The following is a 14,748-nucleotide window of genomic DNA, read 5'->3' as shown; positions in this document are numbered from 1 at the left end:
TCATTCCTTGTCCTGTTCAAAGCTGAAGACACCTGCCAGGTCAACAATAGTGACTGCAGATCAGCCGCAAGTCTAGGCATTGGCAATCTTCCTCCCAATAGAACCTCCAGAGTCCTCCTTCCCTCCTGGGTACACCTTCCTGGGAGTAAGAGAGGTTTGTCACTCAGCCAAGACCCTCATCCTCATTGCTGGAGTACGCTGTGCTGCTTGGTTCTGGAGGACTTTTATGCTGTGTAGCCTCATCCCTTGATCTCCAGGAGAATACACACAAACTAGTAGATATTCTACAGTCCAACTTCCCTATGAGAGTGGCCCTCCCGATTAATGCACTCCTCGTGCCAGCGAGACACCTCTGGAGTACACCTGCCTTCGTATCACTGGTGGCTTAGTATATGGAAAAGTGCTATTTTGTCCCCAAGCAGGATTTGAGGGGTTCTGTTTCTGCCTGACTCTTCCCACCCCTGCCTCCATCCCCAACCCCTCCATCTCTCTTCAGGGACCCCTCTCACAAGATACTGCTCATCAAGCTGGTCAGCTCTCTGACATTAGGAGCAGTAGAGGAAGTTCTGCAGGAACACTGGGCCACAGCTTTTTTTCTCCCGGTATTTCCTGATACTGAAACCGAAGGGCAGGATGAGACCCATTTTCAACCTTCACGGCCTCAACAAATTCATCAAGTACATGAGATTCCGCATGGCCATTCTATTGGCTATCCTCCCCGTGCTGTCTCAAAACAACTGGTACGCTGCTCTGCCTTCAGGACGTGCATGTTCATGTGGCAACTCTGCCGAGGCACAGGAGATTTCTCTGTTTTGTAATAGGAGAATGTTACTTTCAGTATATGGTTCTCCCGTTTGGTGTCTCTTCTGACCCTCGAGTCTTTACCAAATGCATGGTGGTGGTCATGGCATATCTCAGGAGAAAGGGAATCCACAACTTCCTGTACCTCGATGACTGGTTACTCACAGGTGGCTCCAGAGAGGAGGTTCTAGCCCACATAGACACCACATAGTGTTTGTTTGACCATCCTGGACTCATTTTAAACACCACAAAGTCAACCTTGGCTTCTACTAAAAAAATCAAATTCACTGGGGCCTTAGATTTTGAGGTCAAGGGCGTTCCTGCCAGCTAACTGCTTCCAGGGATTTCAACGGCTCTGACTCAGTCTGCAATCTCAGGCCTCCGTGACAGTCCGCATGTGTCTGAGCCTGTTGGGTCATGTGTCTGCTTGCACGCAAGTGGTCCAGTTTGTCAGGCTGTGCCTTCGCCCCCTTCAGATGTGGCTCAGGATAGTTTACCACCCTGCTCTGCATATTCTGGATAGGTTGGTTCACCGTCTTTCAGTAGTCCTAGATTCCTTGTGCTGGTGGGAGTCCCCGCTCAATGTGTGCCAAGGAGTCTCCTTTGCTTGTCCATTGCCAGCCAAGTCAGTGGTTTCCTTCTGGATTGGGGGAGGGAGGGGTGGACATCTGGACTCATTGAGGGTGCAGGGTCTGTGGTCAGGACAGGAAGCCTCACTCCGTAACAACGTGTTGGAACTTTTGGGCCATCTACAATACGTGTCGTGCCTTCCAGGACCACATCAGACACTCAGTGGTTCAATTACTCACCAACAATACCATTGTGACGTAATATGTGAACAAACAAGGTGGAAGCGCATTCCATGTTACTCTTTCTCTAGGGATCAACTTGTGTCAATTTTGTATTGAAGAACACATCACTATGGTAGCAGTCCACTTGTTGGGAGTGCAAAATTGTCTTGTGGACCACCTCAGCAGGGTTTTTTCCCCTTAGCCATGAGTACTCTCTGAAGGAGAGTGTCTTCCAGGTTGTCTTTGCAACATGGGGCATCCCCGCGATCGACCTGTTTGCAAGAAGGGAAAACAAAGTTCTACTATTCTGCTCTTGACGGGGGCCTCAGCGCATGCTCTCTCTCAAATACCTTCCACTGCAGCTGTTGGACAACTCTTCTGTATGTCTTTATACCTATTTTGGTCATTCCTCAGGTCCACCCTCAAGCTTAAGGTGGATTGGGCCAAGCTCATCCTCATTGCTCCAGCACAGCTCAGACAGTGCTGTTTCTCAGATCTCCTTGCTCTGTTAATTCAACTTCCCACTCCCTTTGTCTCCATCCTGACCTTGTCACTCAGAACCACAGCCGGACCCTGCATCCTGTGATCAGCTCCCTGCATATTATGCCATGGCTGAATGACGAGGAAGAGCAGTGTTAAGAGGCTGTCCAACAAGCCTAGTCAAAAGTAGGAGGAAGTCCTCCACTAGGATGGCCTACTTAGCGAAATGGAAGAGGTTCTTGGTGTGGTCCTTAGCCCATTGGATCCAACCAACAGGGGCTTCCATCCAGGGCATCTTAGCGTACCCGTTACATCTTCAGAAATCAACCCATGTGCTCAGTTCACTGAGAGTGCATTTGGCAGCAATATCAGTGTTCCATCCCTCTATTCAAGGGAAGGTTTGTTTTTTTTCCCTAATGCCATGGTGGTGATTTCTGAAGGAGCTTCTCCACTTGCATCCTTTGGTCCAAGAGCCAATTCCGTTGTTGGACCTAAACATGGTTCTGTCGGCTCTGATGGGCTCTCCATTTGAGCCCCTTGTATCCTATCCACTTCCCCTCCTGTCTCAGAAAATTGTATTCCTGTTATGCTTCTTGCTGAAGCAAAGGCTATGTGACTCACAGGTCCTAATGGCGGAGTTGCCTTACACTCAGTTTTTGATGGGTAAGGTAATGCTGTGACCACACCCAAAGTTTTTTATCCAAGGTGGTCTCTTTCATCTGACTCAGCCGATTGTATTTACCTGTGTTTTTCCCTAAACTGCACTCTTCCCTGGAAGAACAGTGCCTCCATACTCTGGATGTCAGGTGATGTCTAGCCTTCTATCTAGACAGGACTAAGCCATTTTATGTCATATGCGCACGCATGAAGGGGGGAGTAGTCTCTGCACAGACCATCTCTAGATGGATATCCTGTAACAAGACTGTCTGAGCTGGCATCGACTATGCCTCGTCAGCGGTCCACGAGAGCGCAAGTGACATCCATAGCATTCCTCAGTGACATTTTCCAGACTGGACGCTTGCAGGGCAGCCTAGTGGTCACTCATAGGTATGTTTACAGACCATTATGCTAATATCACATCTTCCAGAGCAGATGCACACCTCAGAAGGGCAATCCTGTGATCTCTATTTCAGTAGACTTCGAGCCCCGCCTCCAGATTGGGCTATATGAGGCATATTACTTCTGAGCCGCCTATGTAGATTACATGTTGACATCTACTCCAAGAAGAAGAAGAAACGGTTACTTAATGTCACTGGTTTTTCATGATGCAGATGTGTATTCCACGACCTGCTCTCTGTCCAGCCTGCATCGGAGTCTCCTCATGGGCTTTTGGTATGACGGAACTGAGCGGGGTAGGGGTGTGCTGCCTCATATAGCCAGGCTTTGGGCCACAGTCACAAGGCTCAAGTGCCACCCCCTATGGGTACTGCTAGGCAAGAGTGTCTGGCTCAGCATGCTGGGTGCGCACACCCTTACGTGGAATATACGTCTGCATTACATCTCAAAAACAGTTACACTAAGTAACTTTTTCTTGTTGTGGTATCACAAAGAGGGAGAGGTGGTCTCAGTGGTAGTCAGAAGCCAAACCATTTGTTGGCTTTCTAGGTCAATCTGAAACTTCACAGAGAAATCAACTGGTGCAGCTTTTATATTTATCCCTTTGGAAAATACCACTTGATAAATGAGCAATCACTTGGTGCACTAGCAATGTGGGTTTCAAGGTGTAGCTTTATGTAAAATGGGTACTATTGATCTAACCACAAGGTGACAAAATCATGGATAGCTGTGGAAAGGTCTTCATTTGAAAGTAAAGGATACAAGCAAAGATTAACACTCCTTGTAATCTCTGCTGCACTAGGAAGTTGCGAAACTGAGTAAGAGGTGGCAGGGCAAACCTTCCAAATCGTGGGGCAAATATAGTCCATGCTTTTCTTCCTCTACCCTAACAACATTACCTCAGTGTTAGCAACATTGTCTGATATCTTGCTCTCATCCATGCCCCTTAGATATAGGGTAAATTGTTCAACCATGGCAATGGGTTGAATGAAATATTTCTTCAGCATACTGAAGACATCCATCACAGTCCCTACATCAGCAATAACTTCTATAATCTCATGTTCACATTGAATAGTCTGTTTCAACAGTGAATTTCACAGTGGGTAAAATATAGTAACTCTGATGATCAGGCTTCTTCTGGTGGGTGGTAGGAGATGCTGGAGAAGATAATTTCTAAAATATCTTACAGGTATTTTATTGCTTTAAAAGAGGGGAGGGGATAGCTCAGTGATTTGAGCATTGGCCTGCTAAACCCAGTGTTGTGAGTTCAATCCTTGAGGGGGCCGCTTAGGGATCTGGGGCAAAATCAGTACTTGGTCCTGCTAGTGAAGGCAGGGGGCTGGACTCAATGACCTTTCAAGGTCTCTTCCAGTTCTAGGAGATAGGATATCTCCATTTATTTAATTTATTTTAATAATTTAATTTCAGACCAGTCCTCCACCAACTACAACTCAGTCACCAGAAAGCACCATGGATACCTCGATGAAGAAAGAGAAGCCAGCCATCCTGGACCTCTATATACCTCCACCACCAGCCGTTCCATATTCTCCTCGGTATGCAGATACGCATGCACTACTGAACAAAAAGCTCCTTTTTATCAGACTTCTCTGTGCTGGCCTGCCTGCAAAACTCTGCGCAAATTATCTTGAGGAAATTGCAGATCTTGCAGATTTTCTCTGAGTTTAGTAAATGCATAAGCCACTAAAAGTATAACAGTACTTCTTATTGTTGGAGAAAACAGTTGCGTACAGTTTTAGAAAATCACTGTATGCAACATAGAGCAGAATTGCCCAAAAAACATTAACGGATGCTATTATACCATGTGAAAAACCACTGAGTAGCAAAAATATAGCCATATTTAATCCTTTTCATGACATACTTTTTTTCCAATGTTCTGTTCTTATCAGCTTCAGTAACTACTTGGAAGAATTTTATGGTTGGAAAACAACCGGTTTTAAATTTGTTAGACACGAAGAACCCTAAAACTCAGGAGTATTCTAGGCAGAGTGAAAGTGTCAGTTGGCAGGCTGTATTTTTGTCTTTGACGATCTAAATCCATAATAAAATTCAGACTTAGTCACATGAGAGAGAGAGAGAGATCGATCAGGCGGTGGAGATCATGCTAGCTTTAGGCTGTTCCCAAATCATTGGTGATCTGACCTACCTAGTCTCCCATGGTAATACTCCTGAGAAGTTGCTGGGTGCTCAGCACTTCTGAAAGTCAGGTCACCTGTACATAAATATGAAACGTAAACGTACATAAATAAATAAGTATTTAGCAGCCTGACTGAGATGCTCGGGTTTTTAAAACGTTGGTCTTCAGTTCTAAAATTTGTCAGACTAGATATGCTTTGACTAGCATTTTTAAACAGCTATAAGGTTTTTTGGGACCAGAATAGCAAATCTAAGCCCAACTGCCTGCACCTTGAATGAGTGTTTGTAAGGATAGAGTTGGAGTTAGGGGATGGAGAGGGCAGGGAAAGGTAGTGGATAATTGTGTGCTAGTTTTGTTCCCTTAAGGAAGTAAACATGGGAAGCTTTTGGCAGCTTTTTTTTGTATTTTTTTTGTATTTTCTATGCTGTTGTCATTTCTCTCCTCTCACCCTTAGAGTGAAGAGAACCATGGGCATTTGCCCAGTGTGACTCAGTTGCCTCTTGCATATGGTGGTGACATAGCTGAGCTCTCTGTAGGCTAGACACTCGCTTCAGTTCTATGTGTCTCTGTCTTTGAATCCCTGTAGATATGACTGTACATGTGGCTCTTGGGCCTCCTGGAAGTCTGGATAGGTCTGGAATTATATGAATGAGGGTTTGGGGGCCTTAAGGTGCATATGTACTCAGAGCCTGCTGTCAGTTTAATGGCTCAGCTGGTTGGCAGCTCCTTCAGATGGTCATATAATAGTGGGTGTAAAAAGTGGGTCAGATCACAGCTGGGGGGGGGTGTGTTTGGTTTATTTATTTATTTTTTATTTTTATTTTTAGAATTAAACAGGTGCTTCTGGTTTTCATGAACATATGGTCACACTAGGAAGAGAAGTTCATGCAGAAACCACCCTAGAACATGTAAAAATCTAACTGGAGTATTTTTTTTTTAAATAATTAAAAACTCTAAGATAATCATACTTTGGTAAGTGGGCAGGGAAGGTGATATATTAGCTAATGGGAGCATCATTTGTAATGACTGAAATGCCAAACCTTGCAAATAAGGATACACACCTGAAACTGAAAAAAAAAAAATTAAGATCATCATTATTTTAACCTGCACTTTTCCCTTCAAATAATTTTAATGCGTTCACAAGAGAACCACAGTATCCAAAGTACTTCATCTGCTCTGTATGTTTGACCACTAGAGGATGAGGGCCCTGTTGTCTTCAGGATAGAACTTTCAGTTCTGGTCCCTAAAGTTTTGTCTGTAGCCGTTTATAAGGAAACGGCTATGTTTTACATGTGTTAAACTACTAGCTCATCACTGAATTTTTTTGGAGGGAGTAACTTTTTCCTCCTTGATAAATTATGTTTAATGAAGTCTTCCCTCTCTAAACATGCTGCATTTTCTGCAAGTTCTTGGGACTTTATTTGTACAGCAGTTAGTTGAAAGAAGCATGATTATCAGCTAAAATAATCATTCTGGACTCATGACTGCAGTACTAAAATATCTTTCACGTTGCTAATTGAGGCAAATGTCCTTTCAGGGATGAGAAGGAGAGTCTCGTTTATGGAGGAGGTAATAAACCTAAGCCGCCATTACCTGGCTCCAAGGGTGCAGAGTCTCCTAATTCTTTCCTCGATCAGGAAAGCCGAAGGCGAAGGTTTACTATTGCGGATTCTGATCAGTTGCCTGGGTATTCCATGGAAGCAAATATACTGCCAACAAAGATGAGGGAAAAAACACAGTCTTATGGTGAGTTCATGCCTGTTTTTATAGTTGCTATTCAGGATTTAAATGCTTCAGAGAGTGTGGAGAAAAAATGAGTGTGAGTGTGAGAGAACTGCTGGCTGAAGTTTAAAGATAATCTGAGGAAAACATAAACAACAAAATTCTAAGTTTTTGAAACCACTTATTCATTTCACTAAAATTAAACCCTTTGTTCATTACTTTAATGACTGGCATCAAAGCCCCACTGGATGAGATCAGATTTTGGTTTCTCATTTGTGCATTGGTTGTAACTTTTGGTGGTCATTTTTAGTAGAATTGGAGATAAGCATTTTGTGTGGCTGTCAGATCTCCTCATAATGCTTCCTTGTTTTATAAGCAAAGTGTCTTGAAATAATTTGTGTTCCCACAATACTGTGATGAGATAAATAGAGATGAGATAATGTTCCCCTAAACTTAATGGTACATTCCTCTTATAACCTCCATGTTGCCCTTAGGAAAACCTCGCCCTCTGTCGATGCCTGCAGATGGGAGCTGGCTGGGAGCTGCAGATCCTTTCTTGAGGCCCCGAGCACCAGGGAGAAAAGGCAAGACTATTAAAACAAACAAAAACTTCCTTCTGTCAGGGGATGAATTAGATAGAAAAAATCTTAAATTTAGGAATAAAGGATTGTTGTTTGCAGATAGATGTTCAGCACTGATATCACTGTTTTATGCTTTTAATAAGTATTACTAGCACAAGGCAGTGGTTGGACAACTCAGGCTTACTTTGCATTGAGACCAAAACCTTTATTGTTCTGTCTTTCAGTTGACTTAAGCATTTGTGGTGGGTTGGACTGATTAGGGCAGATCTGTACTTGTATTTGTTTCTGCTTTCTACTAACAGCTGTTCCATTTCATACATGCCCTTCCTGTCCCTCCCACATCTGTCCCGTGAATGTTGAGGATTAAGCTGTTTCTTGATCGGAGCTTTTCTGTTTGTTCAATCTGAAGTAGGGGCTGGTTTTGAAGCAAACTAGAAGCGGAGCTTTCCAGGAATTATCCCCACTACAACTGCTGCTAGTGTCGAGCACTAGAAGCTTGAAGCTCTTAGAAAGTGGTTGGGATGAGGGGATGACTTAGCCAAGTGATTGCAGAGAGAGGAGACCAGGCGAAAGGAAAGGGAGAGAAAGCAGGAGTGCTATAGACAATGCTTATCTCAGGAGAGACAGTGCACCATTGTCAGACAGACTAGAAGCACTTCCTCTGGAAATGCCAATTCAAGCCTCAGCAACTGTCAAGGTAAGAAATCCAAAACAAAGGACTCTTCCAAAATTTTGGATCCAGGTTTTTTGTTGCTAATGGGACATGGTCCCATTTGAACAAATTTTTTAAAATGAAGCCAGGAGAAGATCCAATTGTTTTTTAACATATACTCATGCTGGCAAACTGACTAGTGATTAAGCATTAGGGCTTGACCTGCTTGGCACTTTGGGGTCAATTTAGGAGGTGATGGATCCTAAAGCAGCATACACAGAATGGGAGAGAAACTTAGTATGATGATGTTGGATATTAGCTTCTGGTTCATGTGTTAATTTAGCATGATTCCTATTGTTTCTCCAAAGTTCAGGTACTGTAGTGATAGGGGTTGTATAAGAACCTGTGCAGAATAAGAAAGCAGACAGGATGAACATTGTTACCTGGTCTTGAAGTCAGTTACAGAAGTCTATGTGCATTTCCAAGAAAAGTCATTGCAATATAAAGAAGCTCATTTGAGGTTTGCAAAATGCTGAAAACTGACTAATTAGCCTATCCAACAGAATGATCAGCAGGTGGCAGGGCTGCTTTTTGTTTCGATTTTAGGAGGTTTTAGAATGTACCTGAACTGTTAGTACAATATAAATGTACAATCAGAAATAAAGAGCTTAAATTTATATCTTCAAAATATTTGATTTCAAGGGTCCAAACAAAATATTGTGGCTTTAAGAGGGTTATAGCAAGTCAGGAGTAGGTGCATGTTCAACTTGTCATTCAACAGTATGAAAACAATATTATTTCGTTCACCTAACATGCATCATCATGGTACTAACTCATGTGAAATGTTGCTTTACAGCAGGTCTGCCCTGTTTGAGTCTTCCACTTAACCTTCAGACACTGTTCCGTGCTTATCAATTTTATTTTGTTTTGGGTATTGAATATCCTTGCCATCTTGCCAAAAATACCTCTTTATTGGCTAAGTGTGCACAGATAGGGCAGGTGGTTGGATACCAGCTCTCCCAGGTTCTGCCATTGACTTCATGGTCTAAGCATGGGAAAGTCACTTGAAACCTCTATAGACTTCAATTTACCCATCTGTAAAATGGGAATAATATTTATTCACCTCATAAGCACACTTTGTTCCTTAATTGATATTTGTATCATGCCTTGAGATCCTCTCAATAGTTATAAAAAAGCAAGATTGTTACTTAATGAATTTTAGAGGCAAAAACTACATGATTTCCACCTTCTGTTTTACTGCAGGTGAAGATGTCCTCTGCAGGTACTTCAGTAATGAGAGGATACCCCCAATCATTGAAGAAAGTTCCTCCTCGCAGCAGCATTTTGCAAGGCCAGTGGCTGACAGGCAATTAGTGAGGGGCGCAGACTACATCAGAGGCAGCAGGTGCTTTGTGAACACAGATCTTCATAACAGTGCGACTATACCTTTCCAGGAGGAAGGAGCTAAAAAACTCTCTGTTACATCACCCACAAAATCTTCCTCCACAGAGCCCTCGCTACTGGTCAGTTGGATCACAAGACTTAAACTGTTGACTCACTGATTGTTTGATAGAATTTGTTCTCATCTTCTGTTACCAAGTGCCTTTGTTCCTCAGTCAGACTTCTTGCTTTTCAGCTACAGTATTACATAGTGACTGGTGTGTTGATCTATTCCTGGAGAGTTGTACACATCTCCCCTTTTTTGGCTCTAATAAACTGGAACGGAGAGGATTGGATAATGTGAGATGGAAGTGGGATAAAGGTCTAGTTTCTTTTTCCTGCCCCAAAGTTGAGGGAATTCATTCCTCTGGAAACAAGTAAGGCTCCAGTGAATCAGAGGTCATATCTGGTCTGAAATCTGTATGACCTGTGCAGAAGCAATCGTTGCATTAAAATGAGGTCCAGTGGCACTTCATTTGCTAAAATGCTCTGATGCCGCACAACCTACTGGCTTGCCGAATATGTAGGGCTAAGCAAAAATCCAGAGCTGTTCTCCTGACCAGAAAGGCAAGAGGGTAAACATCTATTTTGTATAATAATGTGGTGTTGTGGCAAGTACTGCTGCAGCTTTAACTTTATAAGGAATAAAGGTAGCTTCTTCTCTGTGATAACCAGAGAACTGTGTTAGGAATATATTAAACCTGGTTTATAATCCAGTTATTGAGATCTCCATACAGGCAAACGAGTGTTCTTTGATTTGCTGCAGTGCTCATCCATGAAGATGTGGATTGCTACAACATGCCAAGAAAGAGCATCTATAGAGGTGGTAAAAGAAATGTATTTTTTCCTTCATTGTTTAAGAATGATTTGCTGTTAACCAAAGTATCCATATAAAAACAAACCCTGTTGGTTTTATGGAACCTCTACAGTGGTTCAGTTTTTGAACTGATAGATGTGTTTTCAGAAAGAAAAATATGCTGTGACACGTTACACTAGTAAGACACCTGGCTATTTTTAAATGTAGCTCCAGTTTTTCACCTTTAAAAGTCTCAAGTAGCAGCTGGTATTTGGGAAAGGGGAAAAAGCTTGTAAAATTATGGTTATTAAAGAATCATTGTTTAAAACTGAATGTACAAGAGGTTGTTAGTATGCAAAAAAAGTGTTTAAATTAAGTGTTAAATATAGCTGTATATTTTTTTTACTCTTAACCATATGTAGTTTGTATATTCCTATCTACAGCACTGTGCACTAATTAACCAGTGCCAAAAAAACTGTTATGTTCTCCATTAAATCAACAGCCAAATGCTGCATTGGGTGATTTTGCAGTAATGACAGAGCCTCCTGTGTTCCATCTACATTAAAGAAAGGAAAAACAGTTTAGTGTCTGTCTGTACTATGGATTTTAGCATGTTGGGGTACTGCCCTGACTATGTTATGACATAGCATGGTTTTGCCTATGTAGGTGTGACCAAGCTGATGTTATGAAAATGTTATGTATGGAACTCTGTTATGGCCCTCTAGAGACCAGGTGGTTAAATTCAGCTCTCTGGTAAGTTAGTGCAACTCTGACTTCAATGGTGATTTATACTAGGGTGGAATTTGTCCCTAGAGCTGTAACACCATTCTGTAACACGGTTATAACACAGTTTGGTCCCATCTTCATAGGCATGACCATACCACGTTATAATGGAGAGTAGGGCAGTAGTACCCTCACTTTCAACATGACAGAACTGGTAGTGCAGACAAGGCCAAACTCACTTGTAGTTCAGTCAAGTTCCACCTGTGTGGATGGGGCGGAGCTGAGTGCAGAAACTTGCTTTGGTATAAATAGATCTAGGCAACCAACTCTGTGTGTTAGACGCCACTTACAACGTAGTCCAGCCCTGTGCACGTAGGCGATGCTGGCTGCTGTTGAACTGTGGTCCAATTCAACAACTGCTGTTAAAGTCAGTGTAATTCATAGTATACAAGTTCTGCTTGCCTTTGATAGCCTACGTTTGATAGGCTTAAAGGTGTCTGTAGAAGTACACCTGTTTGAACAGGGCTCTACGTGTGTTCCGATGGGTGGAATCAGAGATGTGTGCTGCTTTTTGTTGTTGCAGGGTTGCCTCCAGAGAATACTTTGCCCCTCCTGGGTCTGGTAATGGTGGCTCATCCAGTCTGATTCTCTGGAAGCCACACTCAGTCTAACAAGAATAGTGAGAAAAGCTTGCTCTAATTTAGCCAAACTTCGTAAAAACTTCGGTAGCCATTACAGCTTAATCTACGCTGGCTTTTAAATTGTGCTGAGAATGGTTCTTAACCCTAGTTTGGCTCTTAGGTTTAGTTTACTCTGTTCCAGCGTTTGTACTGATCTGATTTGGCCAGTTAGCATCCCTATATTTTGAACACTATTATAACAGTTTGGTCACTTCCACACCCGTCAGACAAACCATATTAGAAATCTAAAAATCTGTCTCCCAGCTATTCCCTCTTCCTCCTCTCTGCCTTTTCTTTAAAGTTAGGCTGCAAAGCAAAACTAAACTTTCAATCTTGCTCTTTACTGCATATAAAACATAGCTTCAGACTTTTTAATAAAAACAAATGATATTGCAAGTCTCGTGCTTCTTTCTCTTTGGTGGAGCAACCCAAAAGTGATGTCGCACACAGCTGTAGCAGCATTGCTCATTCCCTCAGTGAGAGGTGCTGTGACACTGATGCTAGGGGACAGATTTGTAAAGCTATTCAGGTGTCTATAGATGCAGCTAGGCACCTAATAGGTTTTCGCAAGTGCCTAGGTAGGTACCTGATTCCCATTTATTTCAATTTTGACCTCCCTTTGATTTCAATGGGAATTTAGTGCCTAGGCACTTCAGAAAACCCCACTAGCCCCTATCTGCATATGTTTACACCTAACTACCTTAAAATATGGTTCTTGGCCTTAAATTTTTTTCCATAAACATCATGAAATGTAAGGCCAGAAGGTGCCATTAGATCATCTAGTCTGACCTCCATATTATCACAGGGGATTGTGTGTACGTCTACGCTACATTTAAAAACCTGCGGCTGGCTTGTGCCAGCTGACTGAAGCGTATGGGTCTCAGGCTAAGGGGCCGTTAATTTGCAGCACAGACGTCTGGGCTCGGGCTGGAGCCCGGGCTCTAGGACCTTGCAAGGTGGGAGGGTCCCAGAGCTTGGGCTGCAGCCTGAGGCCAAATGTCTGCACTGCAATTAAACAGCCGCTTAGCCCGAGTCCTGCTGAGCTGTGGCAGAGACTGACACTTTTAATAGCTAAAATCATGGTCCTACTAAAGACACGGAATTTATGGCAGATGACAACAATTTGTAACCCACTAACCCCCCTTTTTCTGTCCTATGACCACAGAGGTGTTAATGGGCCACTTCAACTTGAATGGTTCCTTTAAAACGTGCTAACTACTGATGCTGAACTATTTGTTCAGCCTTGTATTTAGCTGTGACACTTTTGGTATGGTGTCCACCAGAGACTTACATCGGTATAACAACGTCACTTAGGGGTGTGAAAAATCCATATCCCTGAGCAACATAGTTATACCTACCTAACCCCTGGTATAGACAGTGCTATGTCAAAGGGAGGGCTTCTCTCATTGATGTAGCTACTCCCTCTCTGGGAGGTGGATTAACTAGGCTGACATAAGAGCTCTCTCTCCTGTTGGCATAGGAGCATCTTCATTAAAGCACTACAATGGTGCAGCAGCACCAATAGAGGGTTTTAAGTGTAGACCTGTCCTTAATACCTTTCGCAGACCTGAGGATGAGCTCTGTGTAGCTTGAAAGCTTCTCTCTCCAACAGAAGTGGTCCAATAAAAGATATTTCCTCACCTGCCTTGTACCTTGTAATAGCACTGAAGCTGCACAAGGTGGGGAAAGAATGAATGCAATAAAAAAACCCAGTTCTGCAAGAAACTGAGTTGGAGGAAGCTGCCTCTGCCAATTCCACCACAAAGAAAACTGCTTTTCTGAGAGCAAGTCTGCAATACCTTCTTCCTAAACATAACTGCTGTGAAATAATAAATCACCCCATATCAGGTCTGCCAAGGTTAACAAGCACCAACAGGCATACACTGGTAGCAGAGCACGATGGACTGGCTCCAGATGCTGCAAAAGGCACATGCTTATCAACCATGCTTTAATGTGTGTTTGACCAAGCTGCCTGAGCTTGCCCCTCTCTTGGGGAATAAGTCTCTTAGCTCTAGGCTTTGCTTACCTTGTTTCAGCGCAGATTGCAAGCTCTTTTTGTACTATTGCTTTCTTTGTGAAGCTGGCATTTTGCAGGCTTGATAGAGGTGACTTTGGCAATCCAGTACTTTTTTTTTTTTTAGACGGGGAGGCTACACCATCTTTCTTTCCATGGGAGCATCTGGGGAGTTTTCCTTTGAGGTAGGGCTGGCAGAGGCAGAAGGAAAGAGACACTAACATCTTAGCAGCCCAGTGGTTTCAGTTTGTAGGCATAAACTGCCCAGCACAGAGATACCTAAAACGCAACCCTGCTGTTGGTTTTCTGTATCTTAGAACAGACTAAACTTACTGCTGTTCTCTGACATCCTTGTGAACGGCCTACACTGGCTCTTTGTTTTCATTGCTGGTGAATCCAATTAATAAGGAACACAGCATATCAAAGAAGCTGGACATATCACCAAATATAATGGTTGTGTATGTTTTATATATTTGATAGTGTATGTAAATTAGACAAGTCAGGTTCCTGGCAGTCTGCCACCATGGCCCTCTTTGGTGCACCTGGTCTACCCTTTTGAGGACCCAATCTTAATTTTCTGCCCAGGGACACAATTAACACTTAAAGCAATCACTGAAAGTTTCTGATCCAGTTTTAAATTATTAGTGTATATCATAAAAGTGTTTCTGGGAGCTGGGGTTCTACAGTGCAGTGTGTTACTGCACAGACTTTTTACCTCCGGAGACCTGGGTTCAGGGTGCAAGTATCTTCTCCTAGAGCTATTTTGTCCCTCTACAACATGGGGAAGAGGCTGAATAGGGAGAACAAGGGGAACAATGCTTCAAACTGGGTTGGGTTACAGGAGAGGCAACAACCTT

At 42.9% G+C, this 14,748-nt stretch overlaps 1 protein-coding gene across 2 annotated transcripts in view; it reads left to right on the top strand.

Moving 5' to 3' along the window:
- Positions 1–13,990, top strand: part of CNKSR3 (CNKSR family member 3) — a 201,249-nt gene extending 187,259 nt beyond the window's left edge. For both annotated transcript variants that reach the window (XM_045009409.1, XM_045009408.1), the window contains exons 10-13: positions 4,557–4,681; positions 6,821–7,029; positions 7,500–7,589; positions 9,502–13,990. In XM_045009409.1, the coding sequence (XP_044865344.1) occupies positions 4,557–4,681; positions 6,821–7,029; positions 7,500–7,589; positions 9,502–9,800 (723 nt within the window). In that variant the 3' untranslated portion in view covers positions 9,801–13,990. The remainder of the gene's footprint in view (positions 1–4,556; positions 4,682–6,820; positions 7,030–7,499; positions 7,590–9,501) is intronic.
- Positions 13,991–14,748: the final 758 nt, after the last annotated feature.

Source organism: Mauremys mutica, chromosome 3 (genome assembly GCF_020497125.1).
Source record: "Mauremys mutica isolate MM-2020 ecotype Southern chromosome 3, ASM2049712v1, whole genome shotgun sequence".
NCBI classification, from domain to species: Eukaryota; Metazoa; Chordata; order Testudines; family Geoemydidae; genus Mauremys; species Mauremys mutica.
Note: the sequence above shows the minus strand (reverse complement) of the source record. Positions and strands in the feature narration are given on the sequence as shown.